General features: G+C 36.2%; 1 protein-coding gene across 1 annotated transcript; it reads right to left on the bottom strand.

Annotated features, from left to right (window-relative positions):
• slou (homeodomain transcription factor slouch) lies at nt 1-23,679 on the bottom strand. The gene is made up of 3 exons (XM_073076584.1): nt 23,183-23,679; nt 1,811-2,133; nt 1-1,320 (listed from the first exon to the last, which is right to left on the bottom strand). The coding sequence occupies exons 1-3, from the start codon at nt 23,463-23,465 to the stop codon at nt 1,072-1,074; spliced, it is 855 nt and encodes a 284-aa protein (XP_072932685.1). The 5' UTR covers nt 23,466-23,679; the 3' UTR covers nt 1-1,071.
• Nucleotides 23,680-24,846: the final 1,167 nt, after the last annotated feature.

Below are 24,846 nucleotides of genomic sequence, written 5' to 3'. Positions count from 1 at the left end.
TGAAAAGTTGAAATTACCGTACAGAAAATTCACAAAAGCGTGCGTATAAAATAATTCCAGATACTGGTAAACAGTAATCTTCAAACAAAAAATTGACATTTATGAAAATATCAAATTTAAAGAATTAAAAAGAAGAAAAATCCTTACTAAAATTATAAATCCGAAATTAACTCTGTCTGTCTGTCTGTCTGGTTGTCTTTTCTTCACGCGTAAACCACTGAACCGATTTTAATGAAATTTTGTACAAAGATAGTTTGAGACCCGAGAAAGGGCATAGGATAGTTTTTATCCCGGAAATCCCACGGGATCTAGGGATGGCGATCTAAGATCGATTAATCGGAGAATCGTTCTTTTGGACCAAAAAAATCGATTATTTTATTCGATATTAGTAAGGATTGAATCGTAAACTATTCATATGATCAAGCCCACAAAGGTTTCAGAGTTGGTACGACCAATTTTCGCCAGATGGCGCCACTGTCATTCCAATTAAGGTACGAATTTTCAGTTTTATGTATGTTAGTATGTCATATTATTTTCTTTTAAACGCGGGCGAAGCCGCGGGCAGAAATTAATGATAAATGAGGTAAAACGATCGAACGTTTTCCATTACGAAAAATAATAATAGTGAAGTTAATTCAATGTTATAAATCAAACATCTTTCATACAAAAATACCACCAAATAAAAGGTGTAAGTAAACCTTTAGAAGATTTCCAATCCATTCAAACATAAAGTACAAGGAATCCTAAAAGGTGTAATTAACCCTTCAGAAGAATCAATTTGGCAATACGATCAACATTATTAATGTTTGCTATCTTTACCTAATTAAAGTATATAATGTGTAATCAAAAACCTTAACAAAAAAACTTGGGAAAATGAATTTCAATGCTTTTCAAACGAGAGTCTTTAACAACATTAAGCCTTATTGTACGTATCACAATTGATTCATAATTCACCTTAAACACTTCGAATTGCACTAGAACGTTCCATAACAAACACTTTCTAAATTAGTCCGCTCACACACTATCGTTCTCTTCGACCCTCGAGTCTTCGGACTCAGGCCTTTGCCACAATCACGTGTGTGAGTGCCCTATACTGCTGTGGGTATGGTGGTGATTCGCGGCGAGATGATGGAAGTACGGGGCGTAGGGTCCAGGGCCTGTGAAGGGGTACGGGACCCCGTGGGAGTAGAGCAGGCCTCCAGGGTAGTGCCCTGAAGGGAAGCCTCCAGCTGGTGGCGGCGGTACCGTTGGGCTGTTGACATCCATTCCAGGGTTCTGCTTTTTCCACTTGGTGCGACGATTTTGGAACCAGATTTTGACCTGAAGACAAAATTCCTATTAGTATAAAGTTTTATATAAAATTGATATCGTTATAATGGACTTAAAGATATATTTTTACTGCTTCATGATCATGAATTTACTATACAACTATACATACGAATAGGTATCAGTAAACGATTAGAAAAATGGCTTAAATAAATACGAACTATTTTTTTTTTAAACAGGTCAATGTTTTGAATGTTGTTATGGTTCGACTACAGAGGCACCAACTTCACACCAGTTTTCAGTCTTATAAGAACAGTTCTGAGCGCTATTTGGTTCTGATTTGAAGTTGTCTGGTGTGGTAGGGAAGACACACGTATCCGAAGCATTCCAACACAGTCCTTAGACGTATAAACGCATTCGTAGCCGACCTCAGGTAAGAAGCTAATCTTATTTGATTGATTATAAACATCCATGGGCGGCAGTAGCTTACCATCAGGTGGGCTGCATGCTCGTTTCCTATATTAATTAAAAAAAGGTTACCAACCTGTGTTTCCGTCAAACTGAGGCTTAGCGCGAGGTTAAGTCTCTCGCACACTGATAAATAACGCGTCGTTTTAAACTTATTCTCCAAAGACACCAGCTGTTCATAGGTGAAAGCTGTCCTTGCTCTTCTGGGCTTTGTGCCGCCCTTCGAGTCCCTAGAAGATCCACTCTTGCCCTTCTTCGAGCTGGAGCTGGTAGGGCTCTTGGGGTCTCCGTTCTCGTCCAGGTCTGATTGGGTGAGGATGTCGTCATCCATGTTGGATGTTTGGTCGTCTGTTTCCACATCGTCTGCCTCGATGTCCGAATGCTGGAGATGGTCTTTGACTGTAACAAAGAAATAAAAGTTAGAAATTTTTGAGAAGATGGATCTTGCTACGATTATTGGAGCCTAATTTTGTTCAATAATATCTAGACAGCATATTTAACCATCTGTTCCTGTTGTTATCGTTGGATGTATTCAACCCCGGACTGTCTCAGAATAAGAATGGGTCATGCCGTAGTCCACTGAATTGACCAAATGTGAATTAGGAGACTACACACACTCTTTCTTTTAGCGTTCAGTCGTATTGGTTTCTTAGCTATGTTTCCTTTAAATAACTAGTGCGGTGGACTATGACCTGAAACCCTTTTATTTTGAAACCCATGATGGGCATTTTAGTTGACGACAAAATAAGATATCGGACGTAAATAAATATAGATCGCATAAATTATTAATTTTATAATTTCCTTACGACCATTTCCATATGAATTTTCATGTTTTTCAGATGATATAATGGTTGTATCCGTTTCCTTCTCAGTCGGCGCGTGTTGCCAGTGCGAAATAGTTTTAAAACCGCTATTAATTTTTAATGTGGCAACATTGGCAGCAAATTTGTGCGTCCGGAAACATTAAAGTTTAATTTATAGCTGTTTTGTGTTCAGTAAAATTAGTTGAATACTGATTCTAATGGCCGGATATATAAATATTAGGAAAATTGGCGCAGTATTTAGCTTTGACAGGCAATGGGCGTCGAAACCGCGTAATGGTGATAAAATCAACATTAATAAGTGTCAAATCGATATCAAAGCGCCTGTGTCATAACATGTAGGATGTAAACGTTCAGTGGCTTGTTGGTAATAATGTATTAATATAATTAGTACGGCGGTGTTGCCGTATATTTCCCGTTTCCCGATTTTAATGGATAACAATACTCTACGAAATTTCTACATTAAATTTAATGTAATTAATATCCTCCGTTTTTGTTTGTTAAAATAAAGATTATGTCTGAATTTATACTAGGTTTCCTAGTGTTATCACCCGTGATCCCGATCAAAGGGCGTTCAAAGGAACACTGTGGGGTTTTAGCCGCTAAGAGTCCGGTATATCCTCTCCACTGCCCCCGCGGCTGAGAGGAACCTTCTACCTTCAAGCTTTGGTTCCTATTCGCTTGGTGATACCTATATTTTCTTTTAAATTACAACTAACCTAACCAATCCTATATGGAACACTATAGCATTGTTTATTTTGGATCGGAACTTAAAAGAAAAAAAAAGTACACGAGCAGAGCGCAGCAGTGCAAAAAGTTTCATAATAAAAAAATGTAAAGGACTTTTACACGAAATGAAGGACATTTGATATAATAAGAACTACCTATATGTATACATTTATAAAGTCATTGCGTTACAAGAATATAATTTTACGACTTTCTCCAGACATTAAAATAATGACAATACAAAAAATCATATTTCAATTTTATTGACTAAAGACAAATTAATACGCTGGGTACATCGGAAAATACGTTTACGACAAGAAAATGTTTTAAGACAATGAAATTTTAATATTTATAAGCCAAATTAGTTCTTTACTTGCCGTATTTAAGTTTAAATTTCGTTGAAGGCGTGTGGTGTTTACGTTATTTTGATTAAAGGCTGTCGTCCATATCACATTGCGCGAATTAACGCGATAAAATTACGAGCAGATGCCCTGATGACAGATATATCGTGTGCGTAAACACACGCGAACTAAATTAAATGATGCTTTCGGATTGTTTTATATCGCAAGCTAAGAGTTCTGTAAGATAGACTATAAGTATGGTAACTTATGTGACTAAATACGAAACTTACAAGCTGCTAAGTATTTGAAGTTAGCTAACTCCCTACTATTGATATTATTTGAGGAAACTACTGGTATTATTCAGGAATAATACCAGTTTATATTATTGCCTATTTTTTATCACTCAAATATCATCCTACGAATGTGTTACATAAAAACAAAAAAACTTAAGATAAAAATTACAAAAAAAAAATATAATTAATATTACTTATTTACAAGAAGACAAAGTATAATTCGATTAAATTTCATCCTACATTATGTTATAATTTTCTACACCTATTATATAGATTCACTATTTTATGTCCGTATGGTAAAAACTGTCATATTAATTTAATGTCACTTGCCATTGTCTATTAAAAAGATAAAACTAACAAAAACAAGCCAATTAATTAAGTTGACAATAGTCCTAAAGAATCTAAAGATCAAACGGTTGTTTAATTGTGAGATCAAAGGTACTTACAATGTAATTAAATCTGATTGCACTTAAATTAGAGTTTAATGATTATCGTCATTGCACTGGACAGCAGGCTTAACTAGGGTTGACTGTTATCCATTAGTAATAATAAATCTATGCAATTTTTAATAAAATTTGACAATGTATACGAAGAAATTATCAAACGTTTTTCCTTCAATTTTATTCGCAACATCAGGTTGATTAGAGCGTTATAGGTGGCGATTTTATATCATTCTAGGATTTCATATGACTTGTATCTCTCGGATAAATTACATCTCCCATTACAGACGGATAGAAAGCGGAGGCTTACGTCCTATTTTTACCCTTTACGAAGCCCCCAACTTTTTATTTATTTATTTAATTATTATAAAATCCACAGCTCTTAAAACATACAATAAAGATAATTAAAGATAATTTTATATACACAACTGCAAAAATAACCAAAATTAAAGTTTAAAACTTATTATGTTGGAATTATACACAGCATTTTTTAATTTTGTGAAGTACATACTGCGAGACCTAAGTCAAAAATATTATTAGATTTGTATGTACATATTGCGGGATTCGGATCTAAATTTGTACTGTGACAGCCCTACGTTAGTCAGAGCTGATTTGACAAAGCAGAATGTCCGTAGCTCGTCAATCTGTCCGTAGCCAAGTTGTTCCGCGTGCAGTCCGCCAAGCGCGCCTCGCTAATTGACGCCGTATTAAAATACTATAAATAATCGATACTAATACATTCACAACACATTTTCAAACAACTGTAGAACCGTTGTCACATTATTATTGTAATATTATTGCAGTACTAAGTGCTTCCGTTCTAGTTTGATCATAACAGTCATAGGAAAGTTGTGTAAAAGTTGACCTCTTATAGGAAGTCTGCGCCTATGTAATGTAACACAGACCTGTATTCTTCATTGCTCACAAACGGATTTAGTAGGAATATTAGAATTCTGATTGATTATAACAATTACATTTTTTTTATTTTGACACATAAAAGTATATACGTCTTAAAATCGCAAAAATAGACAAAAGTATGTGTAGAAAATTGTGATTATGTTATAATTGTAGACAGATTTTATTTAATTCTAAATCAATTTTAAACTGTAACATACTTAATCTCGAGTTAAAAATGTCCCTACGCTACTACGACAGCCCTACGTTAGTCAGAGCAGATTTGACAAAGCAGAATGTCCGTGGCTCGTCAATCTGTCCATAGCCATGTTGTTCCGCGTGCAGTCCGCCAAGCGCGCCTCGCTAATTGACGCTATATTAAAATACTATAAACAATCGATAATAATACATTCACTACGCGTTTAGTACCATTGTCACACTGTTTCTACATTATTATTACAGTGTCAGCCTAGTTATTTGAAATTTGACATCTTATTCGGAGGTCTTCTCCTGTGAGATGTTACAGGCCTATGTTTTTCATTGTTCACAAACAGATCAATCAATAATATCAGAATTTTGATTTATTATTACAAATACAAATTTTCTGCTTCTGTACTATAAAAAACAAATTTTGGCATCGTAAAAAGTACACATAAATAAGTTTAAAAAATTGTAATTATGTTGGAATTATAGACATATTTTTTTAATTTTGTATAAGTAAATACCGTGAGAATCGGACCCAAATTTGAACTGCGGAATAAATAGCATTTTACATGATATTTTAACTCAAATTTAAAATGTGACAGCCCTACGTTAGTCAGAGCTGATTTGACAAAGCAGAATGTCCGTAGCTCGTCAATCTGTCCGTAGCCAAGTTGTTCCGCGTGCAGTCCGCCAAGCGCGCCTCGCTAATTGACGCCGTATTAAAATACTATAAATAATCGATACTAATACATTCACAACACATTTTCAAACAACTGTAGTACCGTTGTCACAGTATTTCTCTATTATTATTGCAGTTTTAAACGCTGCTGTTCTAGTTGGATCATAAGTGATAGCAAATTGTTTAAAATGTGACCACTCAAAGGGAGGACCCATTATGATGTAACACAGGCTTGTTCTTCTTTGTTCAGAAGAGGATCGAGCAGGAATATCAGAATTTGGTTTTACTCTTTTTTTTGTTATCGAGGGAGAAACCTTCAAAAGGTACCCGGTGCCGTGGGAGCGACACAGAGTTATGTGGGACTCTTACCGCACTAAAACCCCCCCGGTGGCCGTCCTCGGCGCTGCGTAGAGGGCTCCGGGATCTCCAAAGTAACGCAACCGGAGTCCTCTTAGCCTCTGGTGCGTACGACGGTATGCGACCACACATACCGCCCTCCTTCCCGGGGTCGCTGGCTGGGCGGTTCGAGTTCCCACTCTTGCCGCCCGCAACCCCGGAAGCCCCCTTTTAGTCGCCTCTTACGACAGGCAGGGGATACCGTAGCCCTATTCTGGTCCTGGAACTACAGGGACATTTGTTTTACTCTTGCATGTCCCATGATATACAACATGAAAAGCGAAGTTACATAAAATTATCGGAAAGATTTAAGTTGTAGATCCATCCGCAGTCCTACGACACACTAATCAATCCGTTGTTGAAATCAATATCATAAAAATATAAGTGCTAAAATACTTGTGCTTCTAAATACTCGTATAAATAAAATAATCTCAGGGTGTCTTAGGTTCTAATCCGAGACTAGCATTAATGATTTTCTTAATTAAATTCATGTACCTATGTGACAGACCTCGCGACATACCGAATTTCAAACTGATGTATCACTGCTCCATGCTTATATTTGTCAATTTTCCATATTATTTTTAAGTTAATATTTTATTTTCTACTTTTAAAAAAATTTTTAACAAAAAATACAACCGACTTCTATGTCACTACAAAGTAAAAAATAATTCGAATAAATGTTGGTTTAGTACATATTTCTGAAGTCGGCGCTCAATATATTTCGTTGGATAACGATGTAAACAGCGTGTCTAATATGTGTGCGTGTCTAATTCGGCGCTCAATATATTTCGTTGGATAACGATGTAAACAGCGTGTCTAATATGAGCGCCGACTTCAGAAATATGTACTAAACAGAATACCTACAAAACATGTTGTCTAAACAGACATCAATTCTCAACTCATATTGTATTTGCCATGTCATATTGCCGCGTCTATAGTTATATTGCCGCACCAACGTAACAAGCTGACAACGTTCGGAATTGGAGACGGCATTTGTCATTCTGTTGTCATGTGATGACAATAGAATGTAGCCACTAAATTCTGTCTACACAATATTGTAATTTCAATATAGTATAAGATGTATTGTAACGTTGTAAGTGATGATGTTCCAATATCTATGTATCTGTTATCGGTAGGTACTTAAGTTATGTATGTAATGCGCCGGGAAAATGGCATTACTTTTTTTATAAAATTGAAATAGTAAGCAAGCAAGCGGTCCACCTGATGGTAATCAATCCCAGATAAGATTATTCCTAAAAGTCCTAACTGAGATCGGTTATCTGTAACCGATCGTTGCGATCGACCGAGCGTTGCTATGTTTTACTAACTGAACGTCGTATACCAGAATGTTTCCCTTCATACACTTTATTTGTAAAAGCAAAACCTTTGCATTGTAGTAGTGTAATATTCTTCGGATATTTTTCAATTGTGGAAAAATACCCATCAATGTGATATAAGTAAAGTAATGTAACAAAAAAATGTAAAGCACAGACATATCTGGTAAAGCAAAAAAATAACTCTATCCAAAGACAATTTTATAATTTGAAATAGAATGACATTCCAATCCACTGAACAGATTATAAAACTTCCGGTACTCAGAAAAAAAAACAAACTATATTTTTTAAACGCAATGCCATCCAAACTACACAGATTATAAAAGTTCGAAGCCTACAGAGCAAGGTGGTCGAGCTGGCATTATCTCACGGGGTTGTAAACAGGGGATGGGATTTGCGTAAAGCCGTGTAGGGGATGGGGGCTGACGTTTGTGTGAAAACCGTTGACATGTCGAAAGTACTCCACATAAATTATATATGAGTACTACAAATTGAATGCTTACTTTTTTAGATTAATGTCAATGCGACATTTTAATACGCAAAGGACCGTAAAGTATTACAAATTCAGGGATTTAATTTTTCTAATTATTTTCATTACTAGAGTTTTTTACTAAGAAGGAAAAATGAATATGTTTGACAATTTTATTACAGCTAGATTGTTTTTATCTGGCTATAGAGGGTAATGTTTGTATGTATGTTTTACCTGTACGTATGTCTCATTCTTAGGATCGTCATGCAGCCCAAACGGCGGAATTGTGGGAGTAACGCAGGCTATATATAGGAGTCGGGATTTTTGTTTTTACAATAATTACCTATTATTTATTTACAGATGATAGAACATCTTGTGGTTCGACAGTTATGGATACACTGTCATGGAGGCCACTTCATTTTTCGCAAATAGATGCATAATAAGATCTAAAAAAATCATTAAAGATCGAAATTTCAAATAAGAGCACATATCATTTGGAGTTAACTAACAATCTTACCTGCCGAGGTAGAATCTAATTCGATTCTAAGCCAGGCAGATTTTTAGAGAATCTCAGACAAAAATGTAGGTAACTTTCCGGGGTTTGGGTGTTTAGATAGGTACCTACTTATCTTAGTGCATGTTAATACCATTCACGGCACAAGGAATTTTAATGCAAAATTATGAGTGTATACAGACAGCAATTTATAGTTAAAACTAGCTGACCCGGCAAACGTTGTGTTGCCATATAAATAAAAAAATGTTAACGGTGAACAACTCTTTTCACTTAGGGGTATGAAAATAGTAGCTGATTCTCAGACCTACTATATATATGAAATTTGGTGAAAATCGGTAAAGCCGTTTCAGAGGAATACGGTAACTAACATTGTGACACGAGAATTTTATATATAAGATTTTTAGCTGATTTCAAAAAAGGATGGCAAATAGTTTTTAGGTATACATTGTTTATACCTAAAAACTATTTGCCTAACAAAAGCTTTTTAATATATTAATGAACATACCAACTTAAGCTCCATTAAGTTACACAACATAACTATAGAGTTCAAAGCTTAATTTGGATATAATTTAGAGTTCTAAAATCCGCACAGACGCTACGCTTCCCTAAACCCGAGGAAAGGCACTTGTAATCGAGAGGGTTTATTAATTACAAACTTAGACCGCAATCCCCTTCCACCCTTGTCAATCCATTACGACTTTAAGCTCTCTACCCTAAGGTCAAAAATCGCGTAACTGGGTACCACGCGCTCGAAATCGACCTTATCTTTTGGGCGTACTACTCTACCATGCAATGTATACTCGTCTTTAAGTTGAAGTGGTAGAGTCGGTTCTCCATTCTGAAGTTCTCCATCAATTTGTTAAATGAAGAAAATGAAGAAGTAATTTGGTTGGAACGGTTCGTGTTCGCAGTTTGTTAAACGATAGCGCCTCTATCCGAGTTAATACGTAGGCACTTACTCGTACATAGGTATACTTATACCTGTACCCTTACCATGAGTTTTTACGTTTTGACAAATATGACTGTTTTGGTATTTGTTTACGTATTTGCCCATACAATTTCCAACCAACGCCCCTAGCGGATTGTATCAGAACTATAGTGTCAGTAATGTATCATTAAATGTCAATTAACAAAATGGCACTTTATGCTTTGTCTCTCTTTTTTGCGAACATGTGAGGCAGACAAAAAGACTGAGCACTTACTTATTGTTACGTTTACTCAGTCTACTAAGCAAACGGAACAGAATAATGGATTGACTAAACGTAACGTACAATTGTGGGATGTTTTGAAAACTCATGGTAAGGGTACTGTATCAGAAGGCATATACCGCCATTATTAATATTCAACCTATGCAAATATTAAGTAAAGATCGACGTTTAACAATTTCTTCGTACTAGACATTGTTAAATTTACATTTTTAATATGGGTAAGGTAGAGCAAAACATTGATCGGAGAGATTGGATATTGATAACGAGCGTTAGTTACGCTTCTCTGTGTAGTCCAACACTGAAACTCCTCGTGTTATAGGTGTCATAGACATATTCAGAGATATATACAGAATGCAGAAACAGAAATATAAATTATTTATTTAGGTATCTGTCTGCCTGAGTTCGAACCCGGAACCCCTATATTTTACACCGATATGGTGATCTCTCGACCTAACAGATATCAAGTAAAATAATTAGTTTAATACCTGAAACATAGATTAGTAAAGATACTTCGCCGCCTTGAAATTTAATGAAGCCACAAATGGCTTATTTTATTAAGTTCTTTTTTTTGAATTCTTGACAAATAAAAACATTTTTAGAGAAAATTTACGAATAAATAACTAATACTGCGTAATTTACGTAATAAATAAATAATCATTTCAAATATTTTAGGAACATTTTAGCACGGAGCCGTGGCAAAACTTTTTTACGCAACTATTTCAATTCTCAAAACTGGGTACGTTTTGTTGTTAGGAGTGAGTAATCTTTACTAATCTTTACTATGACCTGAAATGAGAATGTATAGTTTTAACAAATTGTATTTTAATACTACTTGAAATAAATACGTAGGTATAGGTGAAACTACGATTTTTTAATGAGTTACAGACGACCCTTGTCGACAGTTGCTGACGACAGGCGACGATTGTCCGCAACGGTGGCACAGCAAGCAGCGACAATCAATATATTTAAGTTAAATATGTATATAATACTATTTTAACTAACATGTAACTAGTTACATAAATAGGTACCCAATAATACTAAACGCTCTATATGTAACTACTTGACTAAAATAGCCATTTCCGATAACCCGGTCACCCTTTTAACCCGTTATTTTCGGAACATCCAAAAACAGCTTCGACCATCCCTTCGACATTCAAAATAATCTGTAAAGTGCCAACTTTCCGGTGTTTATTACATAAGCAGCGTACCGGAAATGGCGTTGTGAATGAGGGACTTAATGTTGGCAACACTGACTTTTTAATTACACGCCGGAAATTACGTGAAAACAACCTGAAGTCGCTCCGTTATGAATAGCAAGCGTTTTAGGGTTAACTGTGAAGTTTGCGTTTTCGTGTTTAACACTAATTTTCGTGTTAATTTATTAGTCGTTTATTGTAGATATTTTCGGGTTTAATAGTTTATGCGTGCAATTAAATTTGAAGAAAAACTTTTTTTAAAACGTATATCTAAGTGGTTTATTCTACATATTTCCATTACTAGAAGTTTATGCGTTTTATTAAATTTTAAGAAAAACGTTAAAATTTTTAAAACATTTATCTAAGTGATTAATATATAATTTTGTGGGCTATTTAAGATATAATTATAATTTTAAATTTGTTGTGTTTATTATTCCCTAAATACTTTATATACCTACTTAGGTATAGGAAGTTGTCCCCTGATTTATCAAACTGCTTTTACGAATTGTAGTAAAAGAATTGAGCATAACGTGTTTTTGTGTCTGTTATTAAGAAATTTTAGTCATTCGACTTGAATTAATCAAATCGAAATTTAAAATATTACTTTATTACAATTGGCTTTTTCATTTTTAAATTATTTAGTACCTTAGTAGTAGTAGTAGTGTGAAATAATAGAATCTTAGATGCCTTAATTGCCTTATACAAAAACCAAAGACCAAAATTATAACATAGCATAGATATGCTATGTTATATTTTTGGCTTAACTAAGATTAGTTAAGTATCTCAGGAATAATTTTAGTACATAATAAAGTCATTGATTTGAATTGAACAACATACTTTATATTATGATAATCACAAAAGTATATAGTTATGTACCTACTAAGAGTAGTTACTTTTAGTGCGCGCATAGATCGATATAAAAATGACACATTTTAGGAGCTTCAGCCTTTAAGATATAGTTTATCCTTAAGTATAATGTTTCGCTTGAACGTAATTTCCAATCAAATATTACTAAGTTTAATATACTCTACCATTAATGTAATGATTAAAATCAAAACGCTGCGCCAGAAAAGGTTATACGGCTAAGGACCGCCCATTGGCTTATTTTGTAAGCTATTTATTTTGAAAGCTAACTAATTTTAGGAATTTATTGCACCTAACTAAACAAAATTAAGACAAAAAAGGCCTTTAAACCTTATTTGGAATAAAATATGTAGCCTCATTAAATCAATCTACAATCGGAATCCTTCAAAAATCTACAGAACCTCGGATATCCGACAGAAATGGCCAGGCTAATTCTTAAAGGCCTCTTTCAATATTAACTAATCCTAAGATAAACTTTCCAGAAATTAAAGAGACAAAAACCCTAGAATCAAATACAAAGTCTAAAATACACAACCATTAAAATAATCTCCAAAAATCGGAACGCTTCGAAACGCTGCGTCCGAAGCACGCTTATCCCGGGCCGGACAAAGCCAACACCGGCCGTAACGTACAATTTATGTTAGCTGACCCTCGCAACGCCTTAGTCACCTTTTATTTTTATTTGAGTGAGCAAGGAACAAATCTTAGCGTAAAAGGGATAATAAAATAATCGTTAGATTCGTTTAGACGACTCTAATTTCACGGATTGCTGCCCAAAGGGATGAAAGAGGGTGGGTTGGCTGTCCTGCTCGGGTCGGCTAGTGCTGTCCCTGTCTAGGGTGGACCAATCGTCGGGGTCCTGCAGTTTGTTCTTATTTTCAGTGTTTGCGGGTTTAGTAAGGGCGTTTTTGAGTTGATCGAGTAAGTTCGGTTCACGGCGATTGCGTTGTACGTAGCGTATGTTGTGTGCGTTTCACTGCGTTTTATGAACTAGCTTTTTGATTTTTAGCACTATTTTTATTTTTAGTTTCGATATCAATGTAGCTTTTATTATGATACTGTGTTATATGTTACATGTAGTAAGGAGTTAGATTATGTTGTGTGTAACATAATAGCTAGCATCAAGTCTATAATATTTATTCTAAAAATAGTAGATATAGGTTTATTAGTAAGTATATCGTAATAATCTAATAATATATTTGTTTCATGTATTGTTATAAATAATTCAGCTATCACTATGCTCGATACTATACTGTTGTGAGTTCTATTTCTTCCAAAGCTACAACCCTTTTTAAAACCCCCACAATTGGGCACGGATCTTTACGCATAACTGGGAAGTAGCTAGTTATTCTCCACGCTACTCGAACTTAAATCTTCAAATTTGTAAAGTTATTTATTAGAGTGCTGCGCTGCTGCGTTCTGAGTTGTAAGGGAGACATATTTTTACAGCGCCCAGCTTAGTCTTCAGGGGTAGCGGCGCATCTTTGGTAGACCTCAGGTACGGATATATAATCCTATCTGGCGTTGATTACAAGTGTCCATGGACGGCAGTAGCCACTTACTGTCTTGTGGACTGCATGCTTGTCTGCTACTCCTATATTATAAAATAAGAGTTCAAAGCTCTACCATTCACAATCAGGCAACGAAATATGTAGATACATCTATCTATATATTTTGTAGATCTACAATCTACATATCTATACAGATTTTCAAAACGATCAAAGCTCCTATCGGTAGGACGGGAATGATTGCAACATGACATAAACTATCAGTATCAGCTATCTTAATGGGTTTACGGACGCCATAAACGATATCTTGATGCGATTTGGTAATTTATTAGAATGGCAACTCGAATACTTACAGCGAAGCTTTTCAGTGAACCCTGTTTTCAGGGTTCCATTTTGTAATACAAATTATTCAAGCTCGTATTGAAATTTTGTTTACCTGAAATAACCTTTTGAAGGTGGTAGAACCCTTTGTGGTTCGACACCGGCGGCACCACCGCCACACCTATTTCTGGCTAATAACAGCAGAGTTAGGCGCTGCTGTGTTCCGGTTCGAAGGGTGTGGTAAGGGAGACAGACTTTTCCGAGGCGTTCCAGCTTAGTCCTCAGGGGTAGCGGCGCATCTGTGGCCGACCTCAGGTAAAAATATCTAATCCCATCTGGAGTTGATAACAGATCTCCATGGGCGGCAGTAACTACTTACCATCAGGTGGACTGCATGCTCGTCTGCTACTCCTATATTATAAAAAAAACCTGACTACGGAGGGTAATGTTTATTGAACGTATGTAGGTATGTAATGTACGTCTCATTCTTTGGCACGGCTTAGAGCCCAAACGGCTTGACGAATTTTATGCCGTTAAATTCATTTAAGTTGTGGGAGTGAGATAAGCTATATTTGTAAGCAGTCGAGTTTTTGTTAGTTTTTAAAAAATATGCCCCATTTCCTTTGAAATAACTGCTTCACACTAGAAATGAGGTGTAGCGGTAGTCCCACCCCGGTTGAACCATACGGACTCTACCACCTTTCAAACACTACTGAAATTAGTAGAATTTAGTAAGCTTCAATACCTTGTTTAAGAGGGTTCGCCCATCTTTTGTTTGATCTAACAAATGTAGTAACAGAAATCTGTGGTACCTACGTATGTAAACTCATTATTCAAGAAAGACTATTATATATACTCATAATAAAAGATAACAACTCCATTCTTATATTTTCTCTGACAATCCATTCTATTACATCTTATTCTCTCAAAACATATAATATCCATCTTTTTCTTTTAACACGCCTTTATATATAGCAACATTACATTGCTCCATCCATCCATCCATCAGCCTTTACTGGTCCACTGCTGGACATAGGCCTCCCCTAGTCTGCGCCACTCCGACCGGTCTTGGGCCGTCTGCATCCAGCGGTTACCCGCCGTCCGCTTCAGGTCGTCAGTCCACCTGGTTACATTGCTACTCACCACCAATTTTTTTTTTTTTTTTTTTTTTTTTTTTTATAATATAAGAGTAGCAGACGAGCATGCAGTCCACCTGATGGTAAGTGGCTACTGCCGCCCATGGACATCTGTAATAAACCCCAGATAGACTCTTATTAAAATAATTAAATAAATAGACTCTTATTAAAATAATTAAATAGACTCTTATTAAAATAATTTAATTAAAAAGTATTGATATGGAAATATACTCTTACACGTAAGACTTCGTATCGCCGGTAATAAAACTTACAAAATTTATTTCAAAAACACACAACAAGATTGTCCTACAAAAGCTTATAAAAACAGACCCAATAATTTATGACAAGGAATATTATGTTGTTTTAATAAATCAATTTGCGCTTTCTTCGGACAGCTGTGAGGTGACGATGAGTTTACTACTTCCGGAGGACATTGGACACAGATAACAAATATCCGTGGCGTTTCACTTTTAGAGTTTACGTTTTTGTTTTTTTTGTGTTTTATGAAATATAAGTACTCAGGCATAATCTGCGTAAAACTGTTAGTCCGCTGAATATAGAAATGAATCTCGTCGCCATAGCAAATTGTATGACTACTGCTCGCAACAACTTCAGAGCGGACTAGCAGTTTGGCGCGTACTATACCTAGGTACCAAACGAGAAGTTAGTCCACATAGTTTGCACTCATCCACCAACGAACCCATAATTGAAACCTATTTTTAATTTAAATATTTAGGTATTCTACAATGGAAACAAACCAACATAACGCAATTATAATTTTTATTTTTATCATTTACCTACGGAACTCTAAAAGGGCTAGATATTTTTCTTCAGTACCTACGTATTTAAATAAGTAACCTTACTTTATAATATAAGGGTAGTAAACCGCCACGTAGTCGACTACAAGCATGCAGTCTACCTGGTGGTAAGTGGATACTACCGCCCATAGATACTCATATCCGTGATCGACGCCATATAATATAGAGTCCTACGAGACACAGTTACGCAGCAATAATCCCCGCCAAACTGCTAGTCCGCTCTGAAGTTGTTGCGAGCAGGTGTAGTAATACAATTTGCTGTGGCGAGGCGACTCATTACTATATTCAGAGGGGACTAGCAGTATTACACGATACCCCTGCTAAGTTAGAACGCATTGAATTATGTCTTTCTTACTACACTCTTCAAAGCGAAAAGCAGCAGCGCCGCACTGCTGCTATTAGGCAGAAAACTGTGCCGAAGGTGCCTCTGGAGTGAAACCACAACGGGTTTTACCACCGTCAAAAATAAGTTAACGAAGTTTTTCAATGTTACGATAGAGTGACAGACCACTGTAACGCAATAAAATTATAAAGGTTTTATTTCTTGTCATTGAATCACGGTAGATACCTACTCTAAAACAGTTTGAAGGTGGTAGAACCCTTTGTGGTTCGACTCCGGCGGCACCACCGCCAAACCTATTTCTGCCTAATAACAGCAGTGTTAGGCGCTGCTGTGTTCCGTTTTGAAGGGTGTGGTAAGGGAGATATACTTTTCCGAGGCGTTCCAGCTTAGTTCTCAAGAGTATCGGCGGCGCATCTGTGACCGACTTTAGGTAGGAATATGTAATCCTATCTGGGGTTGATTACAGATGTTCATGGGCGGCAGTAGCCACTTACCATCAGGTGGACTGCATGTTCGTCTGCTACTCCTATATTATAAAAAAAAAGTTAGATATCTTTCTTAAGTACTTTTCTACCTACTTATGCTGTTATTGTAGGTATAAAGTTTATAACAGTTCACATAAACGGTATTTAGATATGCAGACATAATTTATTTACTTCGAAACAATTATTTATTATATTTGTTGCCAAATAAATCTGCCAGCGAATTTACCGGAAACATCATTTAACGCACAGAATTGGCAACACTGGGGTATTTTGATTCCTAAAATAATATTCTGAATCATATTGTAAAACTGCATTGGAATAAACTGCTACTATTTTGAAAGGTGTGGTATAACAATTAGGTAGTTAGGTACAGTCAGCTCCAGTAATAGATGAGCAGATCAAAGTCCAAAAATATCTATACACCCAAACGCTCATAAGTAACTAAACGCTCCTAGTATCATAATAGTGTTTAGCTATTTATGAAAGTTTGGGTGTATAGGTATTATTGAAAACTTAATCAGTTCATCTATATTTGGAGCTGACTGTACGTGTAGTTATAAGATGCATGCTAGCTTAGGTATATAACATACGGGCCACAATAAGTTAATACATGAGCGGTACGAAACAGACATCACCGACTACGCTACCCGTCGCTAATGAAAGCTTTGAAAGTCGCTGGCGACGGCACGCGACAACCATCGGCTAATAATTTATATTGCTTAAAGTCAGCGACAAATGAAAAGTCATGATTGCTGACGACTATCGCACGCTATCGTTAGCGACAGCCGCCAAACATCAGCAATGGCTGACGTGGGTTGTCGTTCATATTCTCGTATTAGAGTTAAAAGAAGTATATACCTACACCAAGACCCAAAGGTATATGTCATAATATAATGATGATTGTGGAAACGTTAATGTGAATATGAAATAATTGTGGAAGTATACATCTATATAATATCTTAATTCAACACCTAGATATTACATAACAGTATGAAAAAAATAATTCCTATCTTAAAATTGAAATTCAGCAAATGCAAGCCATGCCGCGCCCAAAAAGATTTTTTTATAAAAATGAGTTAATTATATTAAAAACTAATGACGTTTTAACCACAAAATTGCGCAGTACAAAGTTTTTTTTTTATATAATATAAGAGTAGCAGACGAGCATGCAGTCCACCTGATGGTAAGTGGCTACTGCCGCCCATGGACATCTGTAATCAACCCCAGGTAGGATTAGATGTTCCTACCTGAGGTCGGCCACAGATGCGCCGCTACCCCTAAGGACTAAGCTGGAATGCCTCGGAAAAGTCTTTCTCCCTTACCACACCCTTCAAACCGGAACACAGCAGCGCTTAACACTGCTGTTATTAGGTAGAAATAGTTGTGGCGGTGGTGCCGCCGGAGTCGAACCACAAAGGGTTCTACCACCTTTAAAACAAAGTGACCATACCAATGTCACGATATTATAACTCGGAACCTATAAAAGCTCATGATCAATTTTTTATTCGTATAATAGGTAAGTATTATTATTTGATACTGTTGGCAATTGGTATAACTATTATAAGGCACGTCGCCCGCTTGTCTTAATAACAGCGAATAGCTAATAGCGAAGCATAGTTTGCAAGTAGTAGGTAGATGTCGATGCAAAAAAATGCGACGGCTTAGTTAGGGTCGTTTTCTATTCTAATTGTCTTTTTTTTTTTTATAATATAGGAGTAGCAGACGAGCATGCAGTCCACCCGATCGTAAGTGGCTACTGCCGCCCATGGACATCTGTAATCAACCCCAGATAGGATTAGATATTCCTATCTGAGGTCGGCAACTGATGCGCCGCTACCCCTGAGGACTAAGCTGGAACGCCTCGGAAAAGTCTGTCGGAAAGTCGGAAAGTCTCGGAAAAGTAAAATCATAATTATAAAATAATTAATATTAAACCATATCACGATCCACATATTAATAACAACTATTTATTCTACGGTTTCAACGGCTTAAAAATATTTTCGTAAGATTCGCTGACCCCGTAGCGAGATCGCTTCGGAGTTAATCAGTTCTAAAATATTAATGAAGAATACAATGTTATTGTTACAATAAATGATTTTATTGGAATTAATATACGAGTCCATAATTGTTTAATAAATAATTTTATTTCATTACTGTAAATTAATTCCCTTAATTAAATTTTACTTCAGGAATATAGTTGTAAGGGCGTCGCCGCCAGACTCATATTATTCTACCACTAATTATAACCCTTAGGTGCGGCTTTATTAGTAATTAATCCATCCAAAGCTTTTACCACAAATGGACATTTGTCAATTCTTCAGAGTAGATATAGTCAAATTTCCATCTTTGTTAGGGAAACATCAAATGATAGATATTCATATTAGCGTTAAACGGCAAACATTACCTCGAGTTAGTTTATATTTGGCTATACGACAAGCAGTTACCACCAAATAGTTCCGGTGTAGACAGACCTTTGTCATATAATTTCCATCACGTACTTGATTGAGACGTGGCTGTCAAAACACAAACAACATTGCATTGAACTAGCAAATAGAGCAGTAGTGTTTTTGATAACAAAAGCTATGTTTTCTTGAGCAGTCAAATGTTTAATATCCCGTTCAGAGGTTCTCAAACTGTCGGCCATCTTAATATCGGTATAAAAATACCTTTACCTAAGTTAGGTATTGCGGTTGGTAATGTCCTTTATGTTTTTATGCAAGGCCAATGAAATTTAATAAAATAATTTCCAAGTTGAACACGCAAAAGTGACATTTAAAGTATGTTTTAAAGATTTTTTAAGGATACATAAGCACAATTTAGCGTAAGTTTATAGTGTGAGCGTTAAACAGCAAACATAACTATCTCGCTATAGTTCATCTTTAAGTATAAGACAAGCAGTAACCACCAAACAGTTCCGGTGCAGACACTTTTGTTACATATAATTTCCATCACGTACTTGATTGAGACGTGGCTGTCACAAAACAAACATAACATTGCATTGAACTAGCAAATAAAGTAGTCAATGATAACAAAAGCTATATTTCCTTGAGTAGAAGTTTAAAATCCTGTTTTGTTGTTCTCAAAGTGTCGATCTTATTTTCCAGATAAAACATCTGTAAATTCCCTACTGCCGGTAATAGTTTGTATGCAAGAACAATGCAATTTAATAAAATTATTTCCAAATTAAATACGCAAAAGTGACATTTAAAGGGTGTTTTAATTATAATTTAAATACAAATAAGTATAATTTAGCATAAGTTGATTATAAAATGGTTGTAATGTTAAAATTATTAACACTATTTTATAATTTTCTTTATAAGTTTGTAGATTGTTGCTACCTATTATTTAAAAAAAAACCATTTACAATATTTTGGTATCACACAAAGAAACATAATTCATAGAAATTTCAGATTAGAAACATTTAGAAAACGCCATTTAGAATATGCCATGTCTACCAATTCTAATTAAAAATTACATTCCCGTAATAATTCGCTCTGAAACTCTATTAACTATTTCAAAATCACAGCCAGTTTACTCTACAATTTAATTTAAAAAGGTTGAGCACCAATGCCTTAAGCACTGTCACGTAGGCAATCAAGCGCCCAATAAAATAATGATCGCTCTGAATTGCCAATCGAGGAGCAAAAAGGGTATTATAGTCATTAAATTATTTATTCGCTAAATCGTTGAAGCCAATTTGTAGAGTCCGCTATTTTTTGTGGCTTTATATTTATAGAAGTAGCGAGCATGCGGACTTGATGGTGAGGGGCGCATGGACATCTATAATCAATCCTAGATAGGATTGGGGTTTTACCTGAGATCGGCCACAGATGCCGCTGCCCCTGAGGTCTAAGCTGGAATGCCTTGGAAAAATATGTCTCCCTTACCACACCCTTCAAACCGGAACACAGCAGCGCCTAACACTCATTTTGTAAGGCAGCAATAGGTATGGCGGTAATGCCTCCGGAGTCGAAACAGGAAAATTTCTACCACCTCCAACAATAAATGTGGTAGAGCTCTATTATGATGGTACCACCGTCACATTTGTTTCTGCATAACAATAATAAGCTGAGACTTGATAAAGCAGATATAGGTAGGTCCTCCATAATATGAGCCATCCTATGTATTTGCGTTCATTTATACAACAGACATAGAGCGTGTCAGACACGTGCCGTGGCAAACAAAATATTATTTTCCTCTATAATGTGTACTATATAAGTATTTATATCTACTATATTATATTAGTGAGTATCTCCATATAAGAGAAGCATTGCTACTAAAAGTTATGAGATTGGATTACTGTTTGTAATTTCTTTTAATCTAAAAATAAATATTTAAAAATAGATATTTTGTAGACACCTTATATACCATGTTATACTTCTTGTCTCGATATTAACATCTTTCATTTACCGTTTATTATCCCACTGCTGGGAACGGGTCTCCTTTTATAGAATTGAGATAGTCAACCACGTTGAGCAAATGTGAATTGACAGACATCACACATTTTTGTGAAAGTTCTTTTACAAAAATCTCAGGTATGTAGGTGTTTTCGTTATATGTTTCCTTCACCGTTAAAACACACAAAAATAAACATTTCTAAAATACAATGTTCAAAAATTAAAAAGCCTAGGAATATGAAGCCCGGACTCGGCTCTGTAATTCATACCAGTAAGCTATCACTCCCGTTTAAGCTTAATACCTTATTACCGTACTATGCCTACAGTAGGCACCCTACTTGTTTAAACCACAAACAACAGTATGCCCTAATCCCTACCAATCCCTATCTACGTTAAGTCAACGAAGTCACCATACCTATACCATTTACAAAGGGTTACTGAATTTAGACTAGATAGATTTAGATTTTAAAGGTGGTAGAACCCTCCGTGGTTTAAGTCCGGCGGCACCAGCGGTACACCTATTTCAACCTAATAACAGCAGTGTTAAGCGCTGCCGTGTTCTGCTTTGAAGGGTGTGGTAAGGGAGACATACTTTTCAATGGCCGATTTCAATTTAGTTCTCAGAGGTAACGCATGTGTTCCAGTGGAAATATAATAAAATAAGTATTTAAAAACAAAAATATATTATTATATCTATAACCTATAATTGTATGTATTATATACCTATGCACTATATAATTAATAAAATTGTTGATTTAAGAAATTTACGACTCATTTGCTAATAAGAAATCTTGTAAGATATAAATAAGCTCTTATTATTTCATACAGCAACATTTTATTTGTTATTGCATTTTTTTATTTTTATTAGGTTGGTATAAAACTATATACCTATATTTATATTTTATTAAAGTTTAAATTTTTATTATGTCATGAAAATATTTACCTAGATTCATATTATATCATATCTTTACCAAATGTTGGTTACATGAGGACTACAACTACGAAATAATCTCTTCTCAATTTGTCGTAAAATGTAGAGACGGCTCTACCACTATATTCTTCGGTATCAGATTTATATTGTATTCTATATTGTACGTTGTTAGAGTAATATATAAATAAATGAAATGATTTATAGGCACACATTGTTATTTTTAATGTAAATAGTATTAAAAGAGTTAAGTATTCGTATATTGTCAAAAACGAACTATGTATTTACAATTTTAAACTGAAAATATTATTTTATTTTCTAATAAGTACATAAAAAATTATTAGATCCCACTACATAGACCTGGGGGCACGGCAGTGCCTCCGCCAAGTCGAATAAAAGCAAAAAAGTTTTTCTCAAGGCCTTTAGATATTTTTTTACAAATACGCTTTTACAAAACTATAACACGGCAACTTCTTTTCAAGTACAACAAGATACTAATTAGATTTCAAAAAACTAATAATGATCAAATTGGCGAGTAAGCAACATATTTTAATTTTTTTTTATTCAAAATCTACATAAATGTAGAACAAATAAGGCGTTTTAAGGATTTTTTATCGTAACAAAGTGGCAAAGGGATATACAGTCCACCTGAAGTTAAGTAGGCACTACCGCCTTTGTACATCTATAACCAACGCCACATAAAACAGTGGCTCTACCCGAAGCCGATCACAATTGTCACAAAGGATTAAGATGGTCGCCTTATAAGTATATCAGCGATAATACACGCAATATCGTCAACAACCCATTACTGTCCCACTGCTGGGCACGTCTCCTCTCATAATGAGAAGGATTAGGCCATAGTCCACCGCGCTGGCCAACTGCGTATTGGTAGACTTCACATACCTTTGAGTTTTTTTTTTTATATATCTCAGGTATGCAGGTTTCCTCGCGATGTTTTCCTTCACCGTTTAGCAAGTGATAATTAATTTCTAATGCGCACATAACTTTTGAAAAATCTGATTACCGTGCCTGGGGTTTGAACCTCGGACCCCTCGATCGAGAGGCCGAGTTTGTTAACTAGGCTATCACACGCAATATACCTATTGGTATTTTTCAAACTCTTAGTAACTTACCAGAATCACTGTCATCTCTATCATAATGTGGTCTCCAGTAGTGCTCGTCGTACCGTAGCGGGACTTCAGTTCTGCCAGTGAACTTCGTCGGATCGAGGATATTCTCCACGGAGAAGGCGATCGCCGGTCTATCTGGTCTCGTGAGACCGAGCCGCCTCGTCAGGTCTACTGGCGCGGCTTCCTCCACCCCGACCACGTCCACCTCGTTGTTGCCCTCAGCCTCCGTCTCCGTGTCCTCATCCCTCCGTTCCTCGGACCCTCGCGCCATCGCCAGCATCGTCATAGCGTCTATTTAGATAATCGTGACATTACGAAAATCTTAAAAGTCTACTTAACACTACACCGCACACACTGCTTTGTCCGTGTAAAATGTTTTTAGACACAGATTTATTTTCGAAGTATGATTGGTTGTGTAGTTGCAAAACTGAAAGTTAACCCGTCAGCGCGCACTGTAATCCGTACGCAAGCGCGGTCGCAGCGTCCGTCGCGGCCTAACATCGGAACGTCACAAGTTCGGAGCGCGGACTGAAACCGGGAACGGGCGGGGACGTAGGGGGGGCGATTAGGGTGGGGGCAAGATTCCCGTCAGCCGATTGGCGGCGGGAAACGAGGCGTGCCCGGGGTGGAGAAACGTAATCGAGCAATAAGGTTTAAACAATTTCGTTTAATACGTTGAATTATGTAAGAGAGCGGCGAGCAAGTAATCGCGCACAAGCGATAAGGCCATTTGCGCTACTTCGTTACGTATTAATGGGGCAGGAAATTGACTTATGAATATTAGAGGTCGCGGCGAGTTGAAGATCGGGCCAAAGCGGCCCCGAGCGGCTGTAGCGGGTTATTTTCCTAGTTAAGCGTTGGAACAATGATGTTTATTGAGTTTTCAAGTTAATGGGCTCGTGTGCGGTGGCGAGCGATTTGCGCCATTAACGTGTTTGTCTACGTTCTGTTACTACGTGCACGGACGTAATTGCTTTCGGAACCCATTGTAGGTAATTACTGTAATTCTAATTAAGGTAGATGCGATGGAATGGGGCTGTCTTTAGCAATGTATTAAGGTTGACATATTTATGTGTTAAGATGGTCACTATATAATTTAAATACAGAGATTTAAATTATATAGTGACTGTGAAATATAATATTATTTTACATACCTAACTACTTATTCTTACTTATTTATTACTGTAATTCTAATTTAGGTGTAGATGCGATGGAATGGCGCTTTTTTTTATAATAAAGAGTAGCAGACGAGCATGCAGTCCACCTGATGGTAAGTGGCTACTGCCACCCATGAACATCTGTAATCAACCCCAGATAGGATAAGATATTCCTACCTGAGGTCGGTCACAGATGCGCCGCTACCCTTGAGGACTAAGTTGGAACGCCTCGGAAAAGTCTGTCTCCCTTACCACACCCTTCAAAACGAAACACAGCAGCGCCTAACACTGCTGTTATTAGGCAGAAATAGGTGTGGAGGTGTTCACAAAGGGTTCTACCACCTTCAAATTGTCTGTCTTTAGCAATGTATTTAGGTTGCATATTTAGGTATCTATTAAGAGGTCACTATATAATTTTAATGCAGAGATTTAAATTATTTAGTGACTGTGAAATATAATATAACTATACGTACCTACGTAACTAGTTATATAATTCGCCTAATAACTTTT

Source organism: Epargyreus clarus, unplaced genomic scaffold (genome assembly GCF_041222505.1).
Source record: "Epargyreus clarus isolate Ecla_fem2 unplaced genomic scaffold, WU_Ecla_fem_2.2 ptg000002l, whole genome shotgun sequence".
NCBI classification, from domain to species: Eukaryota; Metazoa; Arthropoda; class Insecta; order Lepidoptera; family Hesperiidae; genus Epargyreus; species Epargyreus clarus.
Note: the sequence above shows the minus strand (reverse complement) of the source record. Positions and strands in the feature narration are given on the sequence as shown.